The sequence below is a fragment of the Acanthaster planci genome, linkage group LG14 (assembly GCF_054643075.1).
Source record: "Acanthaster planci isolate LZ-2023a linkage group LG14, COTS_SCS, whole genome shotgun sequence".
Taxonomy (NCBI): Eukaryota; Metazoa; Echinodermata; class Asteroidea; order Valvatida; family Acanthasteridae; genus Acanthaster; species Acanthaster planci.
In genome coordinates this window covers 109,866-134,227 of record NC_141790.1, presented here as the reverse complement: position 1 = coordinate 134,227, position 24,362 = coordinate 109,866, and the positions used below count along the sequence as shown (strand labels likewise).

The window sequence follows — 24,362 nt, the reverse complement described above, 5'->3', positions numbered from 1 at the left end:
TTAAAAGTGGAAGAAAGTAACAAATGGCCGAGGAACTGGGAAATGATGGTAATGAGTTTCATAACGTCACAACAAACTGCGCTATCATTGCAGATTTTATCAATAGCTCCCTCTGTCGACACTGCTCACGAACTGGCGTCTCTTCACACAGGAAAGTTTACTGAGTTTCAGGGCAATACGAAGGGCGAAAAAGATGATCAGCTGTTTTTTTTTTAAAGATATAATCCAAATACATAAGCCCTAACGTGGTTTTCTAGAATGCGTGATGCTATAATTTAAACTTGAAAAAAATTAGAAAGTGTTATTGGCCGTTTACTGGATTTTTGAAGAGTGGTAACTCTCCAATTCGTGGCGAATTGGGCGCTCAGTTCAGCTTGGCACGTACATGAGTGTGTGGGTGCTGCTAACAAACAAGTAAGAGGTTTTTTTTAAAAACGAATTTCGGTTCCCATTGAGCTGAGCTGCTTAACAAAATTGAGGGCGCACTTTCAAATGACCTCTGACTTCTCTTTCAGTAAGCTCTGACCGAAGTACACGGAAATTAAATGTGGTCGCTCGAGTATGCGTAGGCCTGCGCGTTCCTTATTTCGTTTCGGTCCCCTAAAAGGGAAGTTTTAGCATGCCAGAAGAAATAAAAACACGTCCGAGGGTCGACTGAGTGACTTGGGATATTGTGGAGCTCAGGTTCTTCCACAGAAATTCGGTACACGATGTCTGCTTCACGCGGTCGGGAAGGCAACAGCGGCGGGCCGTCTCTGGACTACACGATCTCGTTGCCCGAGGACGAGTATGGAACGTACCCGGAAGTCGGTTGCGACTCCGTACGCCAGAAACTTACCCCCTTGGACGAGATCCTTAAGACGATACCCCTGGAGGAGTTCCTGATCAAGGACAAGGCAAACGCCCGGGAGCAGGAGAAGGGCCTGTTGTGGTTCCACGGCAAGATCACGCGTGACACGGCCGTGCACATCCTCCAGGAGAACGGCAACACGGAGGGGCTGTTTTTGGTCCGGGAAAGCACCAGTTCGCCCGGTGACTTTGTCGTGTCGCTTGTTCACGACGGACAGCCCCAGCACTTTCAGATACACTGCCTGGGGGATTTCTACTACCAGGTAAGTGAAGCCTGGACAATTCTTGGCAAAGGTTCCGTACTGAGTAAACTTTTTCATTTCCTGGCATTTGCTGCAGGCTTTGCTATATTTTTGTCATTTTAGTGTACTGTTGTCCTCTGTTCCTCTGTCGTTTGTCTTGAGTGTGCCGATGTAGGCCTATCAAAGTGTAGGGCCTGCAGTCAGTTTGCTGCATATTTGCCACCAAACATAAATATATCTCACCTTGTGGACTCATCATATTCACTGAAGACATATTTGCTCAATTTGGGAAAAAACTTAACTGTCTAAGGAAATGCTGTCTGTGTAGTTGGTGTTTAGGCCTAGAAACGGGAAAAAATTAAGAAAGAAAGAGTTCCATACATAGACATCACTTGATGCCCTGTGCACAAATGTATGGGACAGGCCTGAAAAATTTGGAGTGTTTTCTAAGTAAATACTTTGATATTTTCCTAGCTAAATTTGACTTTTTGGGACATGTTATCACTTTTGATGGCTAGTAAACCACTGCAAGGGGGAATTAGTGATGTATGTGGAATTCCCTTTTAAACAATTAAATTTTGTCTTCTGCTGCCCCTCTCTCAGAATTTGGAATTAGTGCTACTGTAACTTCTGAGATTTTTTGGGTCAAAGTTTGCTTTTATTCAAGCCTCACATGTAGGTTGTTTGGCATAACTAGGGTCAATTTTGGGGGAAGGGGTCCCGAAGGGGTGCACGAGGTTTTTCCAGAGTGTGTTGAGGAAAATGAACTGTGGCTTGTATAAGAAAATTTACAGGGTACATGGACATGTAAAAAAAAATGAAGGGGAGGGGCACCCTGGGGGTGGGGATATGACATACCCCCCTCCGCAGTTTTGGCACAACCTAGGTCACAAAAATGTCGCAAGTGCCCCAGCTTCAATCAAGGTTATTAGTCTTTCTCCAGTCTTTTTTTGTCTAATGGTAGGCCCTTGGCGCATTGAGTCTGCTGTGAGCAGATTGTCAGGTTTGCGTAGATCAAAAACTAAGGGATAGAATAACATCTCTTCAAAAACTGAGCAGTTTGAAATATTGGTACTAAGTTATTTGTTTAAAATTATAAAGGCCTTTGAAAAAGTTTCTCAATGCCATTTGACTTTGTTGATGGGGTTTGTGTTTTCCTATACCATACAGGTAGACAATGGCCCCCTTTTTCAGGGACTCGATGCACTCATCAACTTTTATGTAGAAGGAGCCAATGGCTTGTCAACGAGACTTGTCGATTTTTGCAAGGGGGAGGCACCACCAGCCACAGCCCGACGGAGGGGCAGAACCACACCTTTACACAGGTAGGGTGGGGGAGTCACATCTGTAGTGAGGACATGCATATGACCTGTTGTCGGGTTTTCAATAAACAGTGACTGATCTTCAGATAGTGGTACCTGCCTGTGTTAAAAATGGATACCTGGATGCATTGAAACTTGTTAAGACACAGCCCTGAAGTCCTCAGTGTGCGTCAGGGTGTTCCTTTAATATTTTGCACACCTTTGGGCTTCATAGCATTATTCAACTTTTTGAGCAATGTGCACAGTGTTGTATGCACAAGTCCTCACTGATGGACTCTGAGGACTTAAGTCCTCAGTATGCATCATCATGGACATACAAAACTCAGTACATTTGGGGTGATGAGAACATTGACACACATGTATAACATTGATTTTTTTTGGGGGGGGGTTAAAAAGCTTTAACTACCAGCTGTAGATCAAAATGGAGGCTTAGGATGAGTGACCTGCAGACTTTTTGGCTTTTAATCCTGACATGCCAAGTGTAGAAATGAACAGAATACGGAACTCTTGTCTGGTGCAATGACGCCAAGCCTGACAGTGTACATCCTACATCGAAGTGTCCTCTTAAATCACTAATAATCAAACTAGCAGCCTTTAAAGTTCTGCGTCCCTTTCAGAATTCCATCAAGTTGCAAGTAATTGATACATTTTTAGGCCATCACTTTTTCCCCCTCCTAAAAGTTTTTGAAAATGTGGTAGATTCTGAAAGAGCTGAGAGGGTTGGATTTATTTTTGTGCAACTTCTTTGGGTCCTCAGTTGCGTCAACTGTAAACTTCTGGGTGGGCTAAGTGAAAAAGTTTGTTGTCTGTCTTTTGTTTTTCAAAGGGGAGAAGGTGAACCATTTTCAAGAAAGCACTTTTGTTACGGCAGTGGATTAATTTTCGTGGCTTCTGGCTAAGACTTCCGCGCCTGTAAGACATTTTCACCATTACATGTTACAAGATCTACCAAAAGAAAACACCCATAAACTGAAGGAAAAGAGTCAAATCTGACAAAAGAAAGCAGAAAGGGACGAGAAACGGCTTCATTCTTTTTAACTCGGCCTCAAATCCCAAATTTTTGGGGGGTCTTTCTGTTTCTCTAGGGCTGTGTTGGACGGCAACCTGACCCTCATCCTCAAGATCCTGCAGAGCCCTTACTGCTGCCCCTTGGATGCCCGCAACATGGCCGGCCAGACGGTGCTCCACGATGCTGCCATGCTGGGGGACGCCAAGGTGGCGGAGAAGCTGCTGGAGAGTGGGGCCAGCGTCAACTGTAAGGACAGCAACTGTGTCTCGCCGCTCCACGTAAGTGACGGTGGGTGTGGCTGGGCAGGAGGGGCGGACCGAAGTAGTGATAATGGGCATTGCTGGGTGGATTGGAGGGTCCAGAGATGGTTTTGGAAGGGGGATGATGTTTCTGTTGAGAGAATATTGTATTGTGGAGATCAAAATGGAAGATTCCGTCTTGCCCTTGCCAGCGTAGATCTTAATAGCACTGTGTACTGATGATGTAAATTATCACAGTGTTCACCGCAGGGAATTGAATAGAACGAGGGTCATCAGAAGCATATGAGTGCAATTATCTCTTTTTCAGAAAGACATTGTTTTAAGTAACCATCATTTTGCATCTTCCAGGGAAATTATCCTCCGCAACTGGAAACAGTAAGCTTGTGCCTTGACTTCTTTTTTTAGTTCCTTGTGATCAAATGGAAATTGTAGTTTTACAATTTCTCCTACTCGTGGCATGCGGCAACCCTCATTCTATCCCAGCATGCACTGTGGGAAACACAGTGATACGTCATCAGCATACTGGGCTATTGCGAGTATGCACCGCACACTCGGTTCTGTCTGAGAACTCACGAGGAGTACAACTCACAGGCTCACTTGGATCAACTCAAAATCAGTGCTTCCTTCATGCTAGTGCAGATGTGGGCGAGTTCGATCAAGGACCATAGTTAACCATATATCAACTCTTGCTGATTGAACACACGCTATTCGACGATAGTTGGACTAGTTTAGTCAACTATTCGCAACCAGCCTATTGAGGTTGGTCGCATCGGTGGTTGCCATAAACTATTTTCAACAGCACAGTACCCAGAGGACCAGTTATAAGAAAAATGCCAGAAAAACAGTACGTCACTAGTAAATGACCATTTAGTTTTGTTATTTTGCCCTTCCTGTGGCCACTTTTTCTCCTCTTCGGCTTAATGACCTGACAACGGTTGACCAGGGTCGTTCGCACTTCAACTTCACTGCACATTTGCCAGGTACATGTACGTCATGAATCAACCTCCAGTTAATTAGTCGTCCTTGATCAAACTTGTCCTGTGTTTGCCATTTGGCCATTGGTTCGAATCTGATATCACAATGTAAACCACAATCAGTAACTGTGGAAGAGGTGGCCTCGGTTGTAATTCTTGACGTACAATGCTCGTTTGTAGGTGACCGCAGGCTAGGAATTCTGTTCTGGAAGGAGGCCACAGCACTTTTTTCAGCTGGTCAGGTGTTAAGTCAAAATCAAGCGTTGTTGACAGAAATTTTCACTGAAAATATGTGTATGACCCACGAGGTTGTTCGACTTCACTTGCGTGTGGGCAACCTTCCCCTTTCCCCTCCCCCCCAGGGTAGATGCTGAGCTGCCCTTTTTTGTAAATGTTGGGTCCGCCACTGCATTAAATGTGCATATCAGCAGTAACCCAACATAATACCCTATGCTCGTATTATGTGACCCACTGGCTGTCTCCTAAAATAGCAGGTTGGGTGTTGGTACCGTATGTTATGATTGGAGGGAAGTGACAAGTTCGTAAGTGACCCACGGGCGAGATTCAGAGCTACGGTACGCGTGCAGCGCCAACCTTGTGCCCTCCTGTTGCAGTAGGGAAGTGAGTGATGCCCCGCGATTCACCCGTCATGAGTGGCGGCCAGTGACAGGGAGGGGAGGCTCGGAGGAAGTTTTGTTAAAGGTCGTACGTGCTTTGGAACGACACACAACCGGAGGTCCTTTTTATGGAATGCTTCCCCGGAGAGTGTGAATGCTTCCTTGCGATAATCTGAGACAGGCTCACTCCTGGCCGTGCATTGGGCACTTGGGGATATAAATGTGCATGCAGATGGGGCATTTTAAGTAAAATTCTGTGACTGAACATTCCAGGACTCAGAGGGGAGGGGTAGGGGTTGCAGTTGATATTTTAAGGGGTGTACATGTACTTTGTTAATAAAAGCTCTACAAATTATTCAGGAGTGTGACTTTGTGGCACTTGTTTCCTGAATTTCAGGATTCCCCCCCCCACATTGTGGATTTTTTTTTTAGAGGTTTACTCATTCAACTTTTACCACTTGGTGAAAGTTTCACCACTTGGTGCTAGTTTCACATGTACATGTAATCATATCCATTGGGAAAGACCTCATAGTGCGTTACCTATCTGCTTTGAGTGGGAACATGAGAGGGCGTGCTTTTGCAGAGCTTTGACCAGTTCTTTGGTGGGAACTTATCGCGTGCGCGCAGAGGTTTGTGCACGCAAGGCGTCAGACACCCTGAACCAACAGGACCAACTCATGTTTGAATGTACAGTCTTTGTGTCTGCACCGGGCACGTCAACCAGACCAGTTGAAATATTACCCATCCACAAGCCTGTCTCACTGGCGAGGGTGCATTGCAGCTCTCAGCACAGATCGAAAGCCAGTTAAAGTTGTCATATTTTACTGTCGTCATTGTCACAGGTCGTCGGTTGGGTATTTTGTGGACTTCATCTGGCAATTTCACTTCTGAATGATTGGAACTTGGTACAGGGAATTCTTAACGTAATGGGCATGTGAGCTCTTTCACAATGACCAGTTTTCCAACGCAGAGCTGGCTTGAGCGAGTCCTTAACTGGGAGTTAAATTTACACATACTTACCGAAAGTACAAGTATCTACTTGTACATTCTCCTATCAGACTTCCATGATGGTTTCATTGCATTGTTTGCAGCACCTCCATGTTTATTGAAGTAGTTGACTTATAATTCAGGCAATGTTGCATTCAACAGAATCCCTTCTTCATTTCGGAGTTCCCCCACTTGAGAAATGAAACGCTTTGCACTTTTATCTTCGTTTCTTGGTGAGTGCTTTTCTAGAGACTTGAGAGCTGATCAGGTTGTTCGCATGCCAATAAGCTCGGGTCTGTGCTTCCACATGTTGGCAATATTCTGAAAACGAATGTCTGTGTGCAATGCACATTTACGGGTAGGATTAGATCCGTAGAGCATTTGATATCAGAGAGGTTGGCTGATGATTACATAGTAATGTTGCATCAAATGTCTGGGCTGATACATACTGTACTTCCAGTACCTGTATAACGCTCACGCCTATGGGAGCGACGGGCTTGTTTCTGAAGCACTTTCCCGTAGACGTTTCAGCATTAGTACTGGCTGCGACACAGCAAGTTACGGACATTCAGCAGCTCAGAAACCTGTGAGGAATACTCATACTCAACACTCAATACTCAATACTTCAGCCATGTTGGGCCTTCCATTGCCAAAGCCAGATCGTCACCTGCAACTTCAGCTTCATTTTTCAAATGTATAAAACTGGTGGGTTTTTGGGAAGTAGTCAGCAACCGGAGGCCTAGACAAAGCTGAGATAAGAGAAACACCCCCCAAACTGAGGGCGTGTTTGTTTTGCGTGGATCCGCAGTGCAATCAGTGATCCGTCGTTGGTTCACTGACACCAGAACCTGCCTAGTGGATAGCGGGAACCAGCTCTGGGATCGCTAACCGTGATCCAGATCCGTGTGAAACAAACAGGCGCTGGACATATATATCGGGCACAATTGCAGGATCACACTGCGTGATGATTGGTCAATCGTGATGCCACCTGTTGATGTCTCTCCAATCCACTAGATCTTTCCTCTCTCACTCCACACCTCTGTGAGATCGTTTGTGAATGGGAAACGCCGACACACTTGTGGGTAATTCCAGAAATTAGGGGTCCATTTTTGTGCGTGTGTCCCTGTCACATCTGACATATGATTTTTTCAGAACGCATTTTCTAATGTCCGAGAGTGATGAATTAATGCAAATTACCTGCCAAACAAACAGTAGTAGTTTGAAATCAATTCCGGTGATATAAATCTCCATGTCAAATAACAAAGGTCAGATGTAACAGGGACATCAGAATGTCACACTTTTGGACCTCGAATTTCTGGAATGACTCTTGTATAAGTCGAGATTTCACCGACTGCAGCACGATCAACCAATCGCAGAGATCCTCTGATCACACCCTGCAAAAAACGAGAATAACAGCAACGTGAGAACCACCTGTTTTGGAAATTCTCAGAAATGTGTCCTGATCCAAAAAGGCATTCATACATGTATATCAGCTTCAGCCTACCGGCAGTATTGGGCCTGAAATTAATCCAGAGTTCCCGTTAAATTCGACAGACTGCAGTCATTGCACATTTGCCATTTGATCGGCATTTTCTTTTCTTCGAGAAGTTTTTATTCTTTGATTTGTAGAACCGTATAGCAGTTTTCATAGAAACATGTCCGATCACAGGTAGTTCTTCCAAATTACCTTGTAAAAACGGAAGCCTGCAAATTCAATGCCACTGCTTCTCTCCATCCAGGAGCATAAATGCATGCATGCAGCTACCTTCAAGGGCTGAGAAAATACACGTATAGATTCCAAACTGGTACATTAAAAATGCTGTTCTTGAAGCCAAACTAATCATGAAGGGAGTTTGACACATCTGTATGTTCATCTCGTTTCTGCAGGTTTCTACTCACTTCCGAGCAGAAATTGTGTGTGGGATTGAACACTGGTGGGAATCGTTGACTTTGCGTTCTTGAGCAGGACTCTTAACCAAAACAGTCTCTTTATAATCAGACCTGAGTGATCACAGTGTCGAGTCATGTAAAGTTATCTGCCGGAAGAGTAATATTGAATCTTATTTCATCCTCGCCAGACGGCCTGCATCCACGACCTGCACCATATCTGCAGGCTGCTTCTCCAGCGGGGCGCCGACCCCACCCTCCGCCACCCCATGACGGGCTGGGTGCCGCTGCATGAGGCGGCCATGCGCGGTCACACCAAGTGCGTGGAGGAGCTGCTGCGCTTTGGGGCGCCTTGCCACCCCCGGAGCGTGGACAACGACACGCCCCTGGACCTGGCCCGGCGCTACGAGCACGAGGTTACCATCCGAGCACTGAGTAAGTTTGGGGCCGATAGAGAGAATTCATGGATTAGGAATTGGTTGGAGAGTGAGAGAGATGCGAAACAGGAGGCGGGGTCAGGACCCACAGTTTCTATGCTGTCAGAAGTTGAGTTGGGATGGGGGAGGGGGGGTTGAACAAGAACGTGAGCGTCCAGAAAAACCTGAAATGATTCAACCTTTTGGTTTTTGATACGCATGTATGTACACAGTTGCATGGTGCAAATACATGTACTCTCTTCATAGAGGCATGTAGCTTAAAGGAATCCATTTATATTACATATTGCACATGTACTGTATATTGCACATTGCATATACATGTACTGTATATTGCACATTGCATATACATGTACTGTATATTGCACATTGCATATACTGTACATGTACATGTACCGTATATTGCACATTGCATATGTACATGTATATATACTGTATATTGCACATTGCATGTACATGTACATGTATGTGCACATGTACTGTATATACATGTACTGTATATTGCATATTGCATACAGTTGTACATGTACATTATTCGGAATATGTAAATTTGCACATATGGACATGTATGCAATATGTAGATGTGGGTAAGCATGTTTCACCCAGCTTTGTCAGACAATAGATAGGGTTGAATTAATTTAAATAATTCACTTTTTGAATATTCCACCTTGATTGAATGTCCAAATATTGGGTCTTACTGCCAGGCAGATTGTTGATATTTAAACCGTTAACAAAATCAGTGGCAATAATGCACACAATGTACATTATAACCACTATAATAGCTTCTCGCATCTAGGAGTATCTCCAGCCACAATTGAGCGAGATTTAAGAGACGAACAATACTTCTTGTCCTGTCGAAAATGTCTTATCCTTTTAAATTTTTTAATGAATAATTCACAGTATTTTTTGAATCGTTGTAAGATTTCTGTCAGTTTTTATTTCAATCTGCTCGAAACAAGCCTCCATAGTGCAATTTTTCTCTCACCCCTCATTTCAGTAAAGGGGAAAAACCCAGAAACCATCCAGGACTCGTTGGCACAGTGCAAATCTCCTCAAAACGAGCCCTTTCCCTGATAAACAAAACCAAGAGCAAACAGCAGAGAAGAACGACAAGGTCCACCCACGCTATCGGTTTCAGTGATACACATGTCCAAATGCATTTATGTACACCTACATGCATTCCAGAAATACCAAAGAAATGAATATCAGCTGGGAGCCAGTCACTAAGCGGTACAAATCACATGTCATTTTGGCCGGTGACCAAAGTTTGCCGAGTAAAGGTTTCCTCTGCTCAGCAGTTTCATGAAATCGGTTCTGCGTGTGTGTGTGTTTATGAGACAACTGGGCGTGGGCGGCTGAGGACATGTGTGTTAACTTGAAACAGGAAATCCATCCATTTTTTTTTAGTAAGTCTCTCTGTTTCGGGGGAAATGCACAAACCGCATAAGCCCCAAATGCAGCGCATGCAGCTGTGCCATCGCCACAAACACCTGAAAAAAACAACAAAAAACAACTGAATGTATTTTGCATGTGCATGTAGGAAGAATGAAAATTCCTCCACGATGTCAGTCATGTCACGAGGTTATAGTCGACTGTGTCCACAACGCTTCTTGTCAAGTTCAGGCATGCAACGTTTCCTTTGATCAGCTGATTTCCTTGTTTTCCCCTTTTCCAAAAAAACAAAAATGCCTGCACAGTTGAGGCAAGTTATATGTGTCGATTAAAGGTACAGTCCATCATTTGTCGTGCATTCTGTTCATTGAAAATGCAATTCCATTGTCACACCGCAAGTGGAAATAAGGGTGCCCGAATACGGACCTGATAAAGTTTTTGCTTAGTGAGTACCGTCTATCCTCAAAGAAACAATATTCCAGGTCCTTGTTTCAACTCAAAAGTTGCTAAGTCATGTTTGGAATTGCGCCCAAATTCAGCATCGTGAACAGGGTCTCATCATTCAACTGATTGCGGCTATGGGATGTCGTACTCTGAACTGACAAATTGTGATATCCGCGTGCGCGTGTGTGTTGTGTCAACATTTGCATGTGCTTTGCCAAATTGGAAACAAACATCGAAAGGCAATTATTCCAAACTCGCGTCTTATGGCATTCTTTCGATTATCAAATATTTTTTTCCACATTTGAACATGCGAATGCAAATTTCATGGAAAGGAAGGGAGAATTTTTCTTCATTTTAAATGTGAAAAATTGCATTGTGGAGGCTTGTTTCAAGTAGATTCAAATGAAAAGTGACCAAAATCTTACAACAGTTCAAAAAGTAAATTATTCATTAAAAAATTGAAAAGAATTAGACGTTTTCAACAGGGCAAGAAGTATTGTTTGTCTCTTAAATCTTGCTAAATCGTGGCTGGAAATACATCTACTCCTAGACGTGAGAAGCTATTATGGTGATCATAATGTACAACTGTGTGTGTTACTGCAGCTGAGTTTGTATACGGTTTGTTCATCGACTGAATATGCAGACGAACTGAAGGTTGAATATCTGAATAGTGAATTATTCGAATTGACTCAGCCCTACAAAGTGAAGACACATGTAGTTGGGCATTATTCCCCTTTCCATACTTCCTGAAATTGGTTGTCAAATTCGAGTAAAGAATGTGAAACAGCCATAATAGCAAAAGTTCTGCACTCTGTGGAACCTTTTGGAGAAGTCACTGACATGCTGTCACTTCCTTGTTTTGAGTAGGGGCAACTTGCCAAATCTGGGCGTGTCCTCAATGTGGGCTCGAGGCCGTCATTTACGCAATTGCACCGGTAGTCCCACCAAGTTGAGATCCTCAAGCTCGTTAAGGTTCCTGCCATAGGCACATTGAATCATCTCAAACCAAACCAAAAAATTGGGAACATTTTGATCTGATTTCAGCAGTAACTGCTTGAGAAGAAGTCCAAGGAGAAAGACGAAGTTGCAATTTGGAAAAAAGCACACGATTACAGGATACGGACCTAGTACATGTATTTATCTCGCTTCGCTGTTGTTGTGCAAACCCTCACAGCTGCATTAAACTGCGAGAGTGCAAACTTTGCAGAGCAAATTGAAGCTTGCTGGGTGCATCCGTGTTTGTGTACAAATCTTCAGAAAATGCTGCATGCACATCTTTGTCCATATTCTAAAATGATGCATCTGGTGTTGTCCCAAATATCTGAATATTCAATTGATTGTCGAAGTGTTGTGCATCTCTTAAATCTTGCCAAATCATTCACGGCTGGAGATACTCCGTACTCCTAGACGTGAGAAGCTTAGGTAATTATAATGTATAACTGTGTGCGTTATAGTAACTGATTTTGTATATGACTTGTTCATCAACAATTTGCCAGTCAGTACGACCGAATGTTCGAATATTCAATCGAATTGAAGATCAAATATTCAAATAGTGAATTATTCGAATTGACTCAGCCCTGGATGCATCATTAGCCTTTTGTCAAAAGACCAAAATGCACAGACAGTTCAAGAATGTTTTATCTTACTTCGTGTAAACAATGTAAACGCTTGCACATACTGACAGCAGATGAATTTTGATGAGGCTTTTTCATGTATCTTACTACGCTGTACTTGCCCATCGAGTTGCTCTGAATTTCTTCCATCTCTCCAATTACACTCTACAGACACGCACTCTAAATTAAAAAAAAAGATGTTTGCTCTCAGGACAGTTTCAAAATTTCTACGCCCAGGGAAATGAAGAGTTTGCATTCTGGTAATCGAATATATTTCCATGAGCAGACCCAGTGACTGATAATATCAAACCTGGCTCTCCCCCACGACAGAGAACTACCAGCCCCTGATGCCCAAGACCGTGAGGGGTCACTGGGACCACGGGCTGCTGGACCGGAACAAGGCCATGGAGGTGATCCAGAGGCAAGGGGCCAAGGACGGCCATTTCCTGATCCGGAGCAGCTCCCACAAAGTGGGCGTCTACGTGCTGTCTATGGCGGCCAACGGCAGCATCTACAACTTTGAAATCAACAAGAAGGTAAAAAAAAAAAAGTGGGACAAAACTGTGGTAACCTGTGTTACCGCACAAGCCATGCTCCGTCATATGCGCACACCATGAATGCTGTGTGCTATTTCGCGCTGTGACTTCACAAAGCAGATGCAAAGCTGTGACGTACGTGTATTTGTTACGAGAGTTGTCAAGAAAAGATTTAAGAGTTTAATTGAAAGATCAATAACCACATTGTCATGGCTGTTGATGACTTGGGAGAGCATTGGATGCCCTCGGCAGCCCCCAAGTCGGAGTGTTCCCTCTGGAATGCTCCTTCATGGAGTAAACCCTGTGTGGGATTTTGTGGCATTCCTACTGAGAATTGGCCATCCCCAATTACAGCGTGCAAAGGCATTGACTGATATTCCCAATCGGGAACAAGGCGCTCTCAATTAAAGTAAGCAGTGTTTGTTCCGGAGCAGCCTCATACCGGTAGTTGAGACCACTTAAGGCCTTCACAAGACCACACAAGACCAACACAAGACCTCCAGTCCGAATTCAAGTCACAAGCTATTCAAGTAAACTGCAACAGAAGCATTCCTTTGTCCTTGTTCAACCATTTACCTGTGACTGGTCTTGTGTCTGGTCTTCCGATGGTCTCGACTACTACACTGTCTATTAAGAGCAGCTATGCTCCGTCATCAATGACGTGGTAAAACTCGTGGCTTTTTTGTCACACTTTATCGTCCAACCTAACCTCCATTTGGTGTATTAAACATGAGGACTTATTGGTGAAACCCCAACAGGGAGAGAGTTTCTTCATCGACGACGGCCCCTACTTCGGCACCATCGAACAACTGGTGGATCACTACATGCACTACGACGACGGCCTGCCCATGCGGCTCCTGCACCCCATCAACCAGCAGGGCCTGCCCCCCAACCAGTACCCCGGCGCCGGAGGAACTGGGCAGGACCCCCACCACGCCTCTCACCAGAACCCCCCTAGGGGAGCTGTCTGGAATGGAGAGCGGCCCCCGACGCTGGGGCCCAGGCCCCCTGATCTAGCCCGGGAGCCTCCTCTGCCGGCCAGTGGACCAGCTTCCAGTCCTTCCATCAGAGGCACCAGGAAGGGACCGTTTCCAGTGAGTCTGCTACCATTTCTGTTATACTTCTGTTGCACTAGACCAGTCTGTAATGAATGGATTTCAGACTTTATTTCCGTGTAAGAAAATCTTACTTGGGGTGTGAATCTATCAAACCAAAATAAAGAAAACCCCTGTGGATAGTAAACATAGGGTCAATTTTTTAAAAATAAAGAAGCAAAAGAACTTTAAAAATTGGGGAAAAAATGGATGATTGGGCCAGGCAACATGCATTTCAACAGGCAGCGGCAACATTTCACAAGCACATTGGAATCCAAAACTCAATATAGATTGGCAATGCGTAATGTACAGTGCGGTCACTAGAGAAAGTACACAATACATCTCAGTTACCTTAACTGTAAAGTGTTTTTAAGATACAGGTCACCCAACACAAGGTCTATTAAGGGCCACTCATGAGGGGATGGCGACTTGAACGTACACGTACAAAGATAGAAAAGATGGACGGCAGAAAACCGATCCAGTTGCATTTGCTGTGAAAGATGCCCATTCACAGTGTGCTTTAATTGGCATATGTTCGAGGCATTGTGAATGCACAACGAAGTCAGAGCATTCCAGAGACAGCGAAGTATGAAGTGCATTTGCTGCTGACTACTATAAGAAAACTGACCACCCAAAAAGCAGGATTTGAAGCTCTGTAACCTGGGTTACCCAGCCTACATGCATCTTGAGTTGTGTTCCTATTGGACCTTTTTTGTTTGACTTACCGCCACTGTCTTGTAGAAATACAATATTAAATCCAGTGAGAACACACGGTAAACTTATGTCCCTGTCAACTTACCGCCCTGTCAACTTACCGCGATCATGATGTAAAACTGACAGCCTAAAAAGGGTTGCAGAAGATTTCGGCACAGCCATGGTAAGTTAGCAGGGGTGCAAAAAGTCTAATGGGAACAGTTCCGTACAATGTAGATTGACCGCGACCTTGCTAAACCTACAACCAGACTATGCTACACAGAGATCGATCAAAAATGGTTGTATGGTTCCTAGTCTCCCTGCGCACAGTACAGCAGCATGCCATGCACACACAGTGAAGTGTGCCAAGATAACACGCCTACATTGTATTTGTGGCAAATTTAGCCAAATTGGTCTGATTTTGTCCTTTTTTGTCAGATTTTGCCAATTTCGTCATGATTTGTACTGCACAGGCAATGTAATCAGCTGGTCTTATTAACACAGCCAATAAACGTTCCGTTTCGGTAAAAAAAAGTCCAAGTTGGAATGCACAGTAGATTGACATGAAGGAATGTTGCGGTAAGTTTCCACGTGCCCATGGAAGAAAATGTCCTATACAAACCCGGCTTTGGCAGTCTTGCAAACGTGTACATTAACCTTCCTATGCTGAAGTCACTCTTTGGGTCATTTGGTAAACACCTCAAAGAAGCACAGCTGTGTTGTGTTGTGCACTGCACCAACAGTCCCTCACAGGAATATCAGATTGCACTTTTGTGCTGCCCAAGAACTGTGCTTCACTGTTTCATGTGCATAATTGTGCAGTAAACCAAATGCAGTGAAGAGGACTGCACAAAAGACCCTGGGTCATTTTGTGCTGGCAACCTACTGTGTACACACTGAACCTGTGCATGTTTGAGTTCCATATAGAAACTACATGCTCACCAGTGACTGTGGGCATTTGTGCACATTTGTGCTGTAAAACCATAGGAGGGTTAAGGTAGTTGACACTGTTAGTCCTAATCTTAACACCCCTCCTCCCCTGGACACAGGATCAGCAAGGGAGCCCTCCATCTGTCAGGCCCAGCGGTTTCTCCCGTCTCTTCTCCAAGACCAAAAAGCGAGCCACGCAAAAGTTGCTGCAGCAGCAACAACAGCAGCAGCAGGCAAAAGCCGCGGCCAGTGGCGAAACCGACATGGTTTACATCAATGCAAAGGACATTACCAAAGGTACGTCGGCCGGTCTAGCCCGACCGTTTCCGGCACTCATGTGGCCAGAAGACAGCAGATCTGTTGTTAAGTCAGTCATAAGTCACTCAGAAACCACCTTGTTTCACGTTAATGCACATAAGTATATGTACATGTTACGCAACTGAACTGTGAGAAATCCATCCCAGTGTCACAGTTCAATCCTTGTCAGGTTTGTCGTGGCTTGTGACTTAATCTCACCGGGGAGAACATTTCTCCGAGCTCCTTAGCTCTTCATGTCAGAGGATCACACTTTGAGTAAATCTTAGTCCGCATCCAAAATTCTTGGTTGTGGCTGGAAATTTGACACGAGTCTATGGGAAATGAAGCCGCTAGCTGGCGGCTCGCAAAAGGTGCATGCATGATTTCCAGTCCAGACACAAAAGTCAGACACGACCTGAGCTAGGGCTGTAACTACAACTACATGTAGCACAGTGTTCCTGTTGATGCCAAAATAGCTCCTGTTAAAGTTGCCTCCCGTCAACTCCATCTCTCTCTGTCGCTGATTTCAGGCAAAGAGATTGGCCAGGGAGAGTACGGCTCAGTCCTGCAGGGCAAGTGGCGGCACCATGATGTGGCCCTCAAGACGCTGCACCAGGACCACCTGCAGGCCGGCCGGCGGGAGTTCATCCGAGAGGCGCGGGTCATGCATGGCCTGGACCACCCCTGCATCGTCAAGCTGCACGGTGTGGTTCAGGGCCCGCCCATGATGCTGGTGAGCGGAATGTTGCCAATGGGACCTAATTTACATATCGGCCAAAAATCTTGCTTACCAGATTTATTTGCTAAGAAACAACGAGCAAGAAACAACACATTGTACAATTCATACACATTCATACCTTCCAGTGGAATTGCCCTTTTCCTGAACCACCAGAATATAAGGAAGCTAATTTTTTTCTGAATTTTTATGAGGGAGAACTGTTCTTCTACATACAGCTCTCTAAAAGTTTCATTTCTTTAAAAGCATTTCACTTCTGTTTCCTCCTAATTCTAAAAATCAGTTGTGCTATCTCTTGACTTCTTTTCCAAGCAGCAGTATATCTTGGATTTGAGTTTGGGAAGGTCAAAATGTGAACAGTTTTTACCCATAAAAGCATCTCCCCTGTTTCCTTAAAAGTGTTGACAATTTTGATTCCTCAAAAAAAAAGAGAAGGAAATAGATAACTTGTCTCTGTAAGGAAAACTCCTGTCCCCAGCTGGATATACACCACTGTTTTTCAGCCCTGAAGTTAAATCATCAACAGGTGCAAGAGCTGGTGCCCATGGGCTCGCTGCTGGACCTCCTGATAGACCACCCTGAGTATGTGTCTGAAGAGAACAACAGGCTGTGGGCAGCCCAGATCGCCTGCGGAATGATGTACTTGGAGACCAAGAAGTTTGTCCACCGAGATCTTGCCGCCAGGAACATCCTGCTGGAGAGCAAAGAACAGGTGAGGGTTTTTAGTCGGGGGCTGCGGAATGAGTGTCAGTGTCTGTGCGTGATTCTAGATGATCCATGGTGCAGTCCGAGCGTGTTCACGTGTTCCTTCCGGATTGTCAGTCTGGGGGAGGAGGTGGGGCTCTAGATTGGATCTGTCGAACTTCAGTTTTTGGGAGGCTGTGGAATAAGTCTTAGCATCTGTGAAAGATTCTAGAAGCTCCTTGGCACGATCTGACGTGTTCACTTGCTCCCTTAGGATTTCCAATCAAGGGGCTGTTGAATGAATTCTGTGGAACGTCAGGTTTGGGGGGCTGCATAATGATTCTACAGGCAGATCTTTGGTGCAGTCTGGGCATGCTCACATCATGTTCGATTGGGGTTTACATGCGTGGGTTTGTAAGACAGATTTATAGAACGATATGCAGAGCAGGTCAGTTTTTGGGGGCTGGAAATTGAGTTTCACTGCTGTATGTGGAAAAATCTAGAAGATCCTTGTCATAGTCTGAGTTTTTCTTATGTTCCCTTCTGGTTGTCGGAATTGGGGTTGTAGAACAGATCAATAAAAAGGTTTGTGGAGCTCAAAACTCATCCGGGACAAGTTGCGGGTGGCAACACTGACTCCACCCGCAAGAAGCCCTGCATTTGACCGGGACGAGTGAATGGCTGGTTTATATTTGGCCTCAGTGCACACAACAGGTGGCTCCATATAAGTTGTTCTATTACAATGTTTACTGTCAGAACCGTAGACACAGCGTGTCCTTGAGTGCCCAGCCGTGCTCAAAACCCCAGAAGGGGGACATATGTAAACAAACTAATCACCTCATTGCGGAAAGATTGCGGACAAGATGGTTAAGAGTCCCGCTGCTTAACCCTCAACAATGTCCGCAACTTGTAGCGGACAAATTTTGAGATGATTCCTAAGTATGTGGGCTTTGGAAAAATCTGTTGGATGGATTGTGAAACAGTAGGGTTGATTCAGTATTTGATACTAAATTGTAGTCTGTGATCATTGTCAGTGCCTTGACATTTTATAACGCACTTTTTTGGGCCAGTTTTTAAGCAAATTTGAAAGTGTTCAGACTTTTGTTAATAAGGCATCATTTGAGGGAATTTTTTTGACTTATCATCTATCTTTTTTTACGTAAAAAAAATAGCCCATTTAACACTTTGTATATGAAATTTGTTCTTGCAGGTCAAGATCAGTGATTTTGGTTTATCTCGAGCGACCGGTGAGAACAACGACTATTACCGAGCGACAACAGGGGGTAGATGGCCTGTCAAATGGTACGTTTGTGAATGATACCCTGCTTAGTGTCAGTTTTGCCAAACTACATCCGTACATGTGGTGTTATCCAATGGTGACTCTGCATCTGCGGAGCAATCTTTCTTGATCCATTGTTACAGGCGCGTCCTTCCTTACGTTGTCACTGTCCTGCCAGTGCATTATGAGTTGCCCGTTTGGAATCTTAAATGCGGAGAAGATTCAAACTTGTTTCTTCGGCTGCCATACTGGTCAAGAATCACTTGTTGTAAATGTCACCGGCTGAAAATTTGCCAGTTTGATTAACAATTGCTCCTGATATTGCATTATAATCAATTATGTTAGTAACCCTCGTACTGTTGGCTTTCTCAAAATCTTCTGTTCCTTCATAACCCTATAGAGCTGTGTCTATATGCGGAGATTTTGATTGCCCTGTTGCTTTTCCAAGCAGCATTGCAAACAGTGTAAGGGTTTCATCTACAAACTAGTTGAAAAAACAGTCATTCCGTCTTTTAAGGTATGCACCAGAGTCCATCTACTTTGGCACGTTCTCCCATGCCTCGGATGTGTGGAGTTACGGAGTCACGCTGTGGGAGATGTACACCTTCGGGGACCAGCCGTACGGGGACATGATGGGCGCCGAGGTAAATCACGCCCTTGTTGGTTTTTGTGCACATTCAAACGAAAATTGATCATGAGTGTATTGTGCTGCACATGCACTGGAAAGTGTGTGCAGTGTGTCAGCCCACACTTTGCTGAGGCAGGTAGCACAGCGAAGGCTTTTGAATAAACCCTGACGATATCCCCAGTCAGGCTATCATATCCTGATATGCATCCCATGTGGACATATGTCCATTGGCTTCTTGAAGCACGGTGGACATTACTGCAGAGCAGGCTGTGTCAGTGATACACTTCTCAGCCTGTCTGTTCCACTGGATCTCAGAGTCGACCATCTTGAACTACAACAGCATAACAGTTCTCAGAGTGGGTGCCCTGCAGGATAAATAAGGATAAATTTACAGGCTGTAGTAGTGGCTATGTCAGTCTTCCAGTTCATAATACCAAACTACCCTTCTCTGCAAAATGGCATTAAACGTCTTGGAAATTGTCAAATTTTAGTCCTGGAAAAGTCATGAAATTCAAAAGTCATTGATTCCTTCTACTTTCTTGCCCCCCCCCTCCAGGTGATCCAGATGATTGAGAAGGGCGGCCGCTTGCCCCAGCCTGAAGACTGCTCCCGCAAGGTCTACGACATCATGCACCAGTGCTGGTCCTACAACGCCAAGGACCGGCCCACCTTCATGGAGCTCAACCAAACTTTCAGCGAGGACCCGGACTACCGGGAGTTCTACCACGCTGGTCTGAAGCAGGCGCCCAGTCGAAAGAGATAAAAAGAGACGAGCTGTCACGAAATACAGGGGGATTGTGAAGGGATCCAGGGGGTAGGTGTTATAGGTGTGGTAGTAATGAAGAGGGGTGATGACCCTTCGGTGCGGGGTATGTGGACTTGTGGAGGGTCGGAAAAAGGACTTTTTTCAAACCATCTCTTTCCTGCTGCAAAATTTTCCGGCTCTCTTTGTCAACATGACGTCATGATCACTGTTTTCATATTTGGTTAAAGCTTCGTTTCACTTTCATTGACATTATGGAATTTGCAGGCCGAGGCGTTACAGCTGTTTTCTATATCAACTTGTAACAGGATTTACCCCAAGCTGGGGTCGATAGTTGATATTGCATTGCTCCTCACCTGGCTTGTTTTTTAAATAGCCATACTTTTGGTGGTTTTTCAGCTGGTCGTTAAATGTGTCACTTTTGCCTGGTGTAAGGTAAAGGCGTGTGCACACGGTAAGCCTTTCTATGCTTGTGAAAGACACTAACTCGTAGAAACTTTTCTGAAAATACTGGATTTTATTTCGGAGATTTTCAATCAGCTTAGACGAGTTCAAAAAGTTTTATGGGTTCAACATTGGCCTTGCTGGATCGATGCCAAGTTTTGCAATAAATGGTTAATTGATATTAAAATCAGCAAATTCATATTCGATCAACCCAAATTATCATCAAATTATTTTGGAATGAAAGAAGGCTTATTGCATGTACTTGTTCATAGGACCAATCATTGAGAAACATTTCTACTGGAAGCCAATTCCTGAAACTATTAGCTTTATAGTTTATTAACAAGCGCTGTAAAAATAATATAGTATAAAGTATTGAATATCAGTAGAACTTGTATTTAACATATATTGCTTGCCATTACCTCTAGAAGTGCTACTGTCTGTAAATATAACTCGAATAGCAGATATTTTTGATAACCACTGAGAGCATCTCAAATACATGTAATCTTATAAGCTACAAGGAACTTTCGATCACATGCAGCACAGTCTGGTCACATGACCCCTACCATGTTTAACCACAAACAGAAACCTTGCATGAAAAACTGTGTTCTATTAACTTGATTTCCTCGCATTGTTTCTGATTACTGAGTTTCCAAGCGATTTTAAAACAAACGAGAATATTCCACTAAGAAATTGTTCTTGTCTTAAGACAATCTTATAGCAAAAGAATGTTTTTGCTGGGCTTTGCAGCTCTTGTAAATTTTGTTTTTAAGAAAACTAGGCCATTTTTTCTGTTTTCATGTAGCTACTTACGAGCAAACTTACTTAAGCATAAATATTTTTGCATGCGCCGCTGCTGAAACCCAATCTTCCTACTCAGATTTCTCCCAAAAGAATGCCTACACAGATTATCCTTGAATTCTTTTCAATTTTCTAGGAAAAAAGTTCAAATTGTCTGGATTGTGACTTGAAAAAGTAGTATTTGCACTTAACTCTACCCCCCCACATTTTTATTGGACTTTTTGTGGGATGCTTTTTTCTTCCCGCACCAGACCTTGAGCAGTTTTCCAGTAACATCTTGTGGTCATTTGTTTTGTGAAAATCATAACAAGCGTGCCATTCCCACGAAACGCTGGTTTTCTCCCAAGATGGATCAGCCTGAAATGCGTACTTTCTCCATTGACGTGCTCGCTGCACGTGGGCTGATATGCATGGGGCCATGAATTTCAAACAACCGTAACTGTAAGAACCCTATTTCAGAATGAAAGGGACCTTCACTGATGTACTCAAAATGAGTATTTTCACATGCTTGCCGAGTTTCAAAAAGATGAGGTGCATTTCAGCTGAGTTATTAGGGTCTGAAAAAGGCCGTCTCTTTTAGGGTTAATCGGATAGACGACCAGTCTATTCTGGGGATTGTTTCTTTTCTCATAAACATCAGTTGCATTTTCAAATAGATACTTAAAAAGTGTACCCATACCAAAGTCCTCTCTCACCGGAGTTACTTGTAATTGGTTGAACTCTGCGTACATTATTTTTTACCTTGAGAGTTTGGTTTATATCTTTCGTCTCAAGTTGGTGGAAACAGCCTTGTAGTTTGGGTGTTGTAATTGAAGGATGAGTGAAAACAAAATTGTCTCATCTTGGGAATGGTCAAATGTTCCAAGATCCTATTTTGATTTAATTGTATTGTTTTAGGTTAAACATTTTTTCCACTGTGTATTGTGTTGGTATTGCACTTTATATTGCAATAAGATTTACACTTAGTTGTTTTCTTTTATGATATATATTTTGGTTAATTTTTTCATTACCATTTGGACTGTGTAATTAAAGTTTAAAGTGTTAACCTTGCTATTTTTTTTTTTGGTGAAAAAGTTTGTTTCATATGCTGTTCTTGTTCATGCTCAGGTTTTCGTTTTTTTTTTCAATCTAGTATAGTTTTGTGATCTTCAGGGGGTAGGCGGGTGGGGACTTGTTAGATGTTGGTGGAAACTTCCAGCTAAGTAGCTTGGTTAAACTGTAGGCTATTTTGCGAATTTAATGTGAAATCTTTGGCCGATGAAAATTCTTGTCGTTGGATGCACGAGTCAACGTTGATAGTCTTATTTGGCCACAGAAAATCCACATTCAACTTACTTCAAAAGGGGCTCTTCAAAAGGTAATTATGTCCGCAGTTGAATTGCAAATGCCACAGAATATCCATCCATATGTGATAACGGACAAGGAATGTGCCATCGCGGAACGTCCATAATTTTGTATAGGAAGTTCCTACATTTTGCCATGGAAATTCCATTGTGGTCGTGGAAGCAGAGCTTCTGTTTCGCTGTTTTCAGCAATGTTTGCAGCCTGTCATAAAACACAGACTTTTAAGAATTTTTTACAGAGATGTGCTGGAACACGAACCATCGACTCCACAGTGATCTGTGAGTTGTTTTATATACAAAGTGGTAGCTCTTGCTGGCAAGGGAAGGAATCATTTAAATTGTAGTGCACTTTGACCTTTTTTTGCTTTTACAGAGATGAGTCATTCCATATGGTTGGGGCACAATTTGTGACGGTGTCCTTTGTTACGTGGGTTCCGTAAAAATGAACAGCTATTTCCCTGCACGTGGTCTCCAAATTCTACATCTTGCAAGGCTGAATACAGACGTGCGTGTTACATTTGCAGAGTAAATGACCTACTCTACAGGTCATGACAGGTGGTAAAACTTACCCATGTAACAAGGACGCCATCACAAATTGTGCCCCAACCTCGTGGAATGACCCAGACGCAAGTTCCTCTCTATTTGAAGCAAAACTAATAGCATGTGTCGATGGGCAAGACGGTCGCACATTCATGTGTGCTCAAACAATATCCGCACACCAAATTTACATTTTGTTTGTTGAATTTGAATCTTGGTGGTAACCAAGAACAATTGTATCGTTCAGGTTACATCACAGCATAACAGGAATCAGCTGACGCTATGGCTTTCAACTCAATTTCAGCATTCGCTTGAGCATTTTACAGATGTATTTTTTTTGTTGATGTAATAAAGAATTATAACCAAAAACTTATTACCAGAGTGTCTGGCTTTTTCTGAGCTTGAGTTTGGATCACATAAACTGAAGTCTGGTTTTACAATCCACTGCAAACATCTTCAAATATTTACGAAAACCTTCAAATAAATTATCAAATATTCAAATATCAACATGGCAGGGGGAAGTCAATCTTCTGCAAAGTATTAAGACTAAATGCACGACACAACGATATCAGTAAACAAACCTAGCTCTTTCAACTTGATTGTAACTCTTATGATAAAAGTTTTGTTAAAATTCATTTGTATGCTTTGCTTGGTTTCATTAATCTGCTTATTTTTGAGACTTCGTGTATCATCAAGAAATTAGTCTTTGAGGAATCGCTGGCACACCTACGTGATGACATTGACGGAGTAAGTGCAAAGGATTTTGCTTTTATTACATGTCTGTATTCGACTCTTTACAGGAATAAAATTCATAGGCTTAGTTCTTTAGTTGAGAATGATGAGACCATGGAGAAAGGACAAGACTGACCACGTTGAGACTAATCCTGCATGTAGGACTAGGATCAACACTGTGCACGCCTACACTCACTGGCTAGGCCTACACTCACTGGCTACAGTACATGTGCATGGCCCATTTCTGTGAAAATGACGAGTAACTTTAGTAGGCTTATATGCATTAGTTCCAGAATTCTAACATTGAATATACGTTTTATTCACATATGTAGGCCTACTGACATTTGCATGAGATGCCTGGCCTATCATTTGTTTAAGTGTGACACAAAAGTCAATGAAAAACTTGTTTCTTTATATACATGTACTATGTGACTTCTTTGTTAAGTTGTTGTCAGTTGCTATGGAGATCAGTAGATTTTCCAAGACTTAGAGTGAACTTAGGCTTGGACCTTCTGGGCTCGGACTCGAACATTGAGAGCTTGGTTACCAGCCTAACATTGTGCAAGCCCCCCCCCCCGATTTTTAACTTTATTACTGGAGGTCTATGCGTTTATATACCTAGCAAAAATCGTATAGCGCCGAAGGCGCAAGATGGATAACTCTGCCCAAAAGGCGCAATTACCATAGGCGCCATTTGAGCAAGCAATACGCCTGCGCAGTTTATGGAAATGCTTAGGCGCACCAGGTGTACGGCCTGCCTAGTGCCTCTGCAGCACCTGCGCCTGTCCATTAATAATGTGCATGAGATCAGTGGTTACACTACACGAAATACGCGCCC

The 24,362-nt window shown here is 43.5% G+C and overlaps 1 protein-coding gene across 1 annotated transcript; it reads left to right on the top strand.

Annotated features, from left to right (window-relative positions):
* Positions 1-525: 525 nt before the first annotated feature.
* Positions 526-23,165, top strand: LOC110977875 (tyrosine-protein kinase HTK16-like). Its single transcript, XM_022232391.2, has 12 exons — positions 526-1,112; positions 2,262-2,416; positions 3,499-3,700; positions 8,339-8,582; positions 12,361-12,566; positions 13,325-13,660; positions 15,403-15,580; positions 16,111-16,313; positions 16,843-17,028; positions 18,211-18,302; positions 18,797-18,923; positions 19,464-23,165. The coding sequence occupies exons 1-12, from the start codon at positions 711-713 to the stop codon at positions 19,668-19,670; spliced, it is 2,538 nt and encodes an 845-aa protein (XP_022088083.2). The 5' UTR covers positions 526-710; the 3' UTR covers positions 19,671-23,165.
* The last annotated feature ends 1,197 nt before the right edge of the window (positions 23,166-24,362 follow it).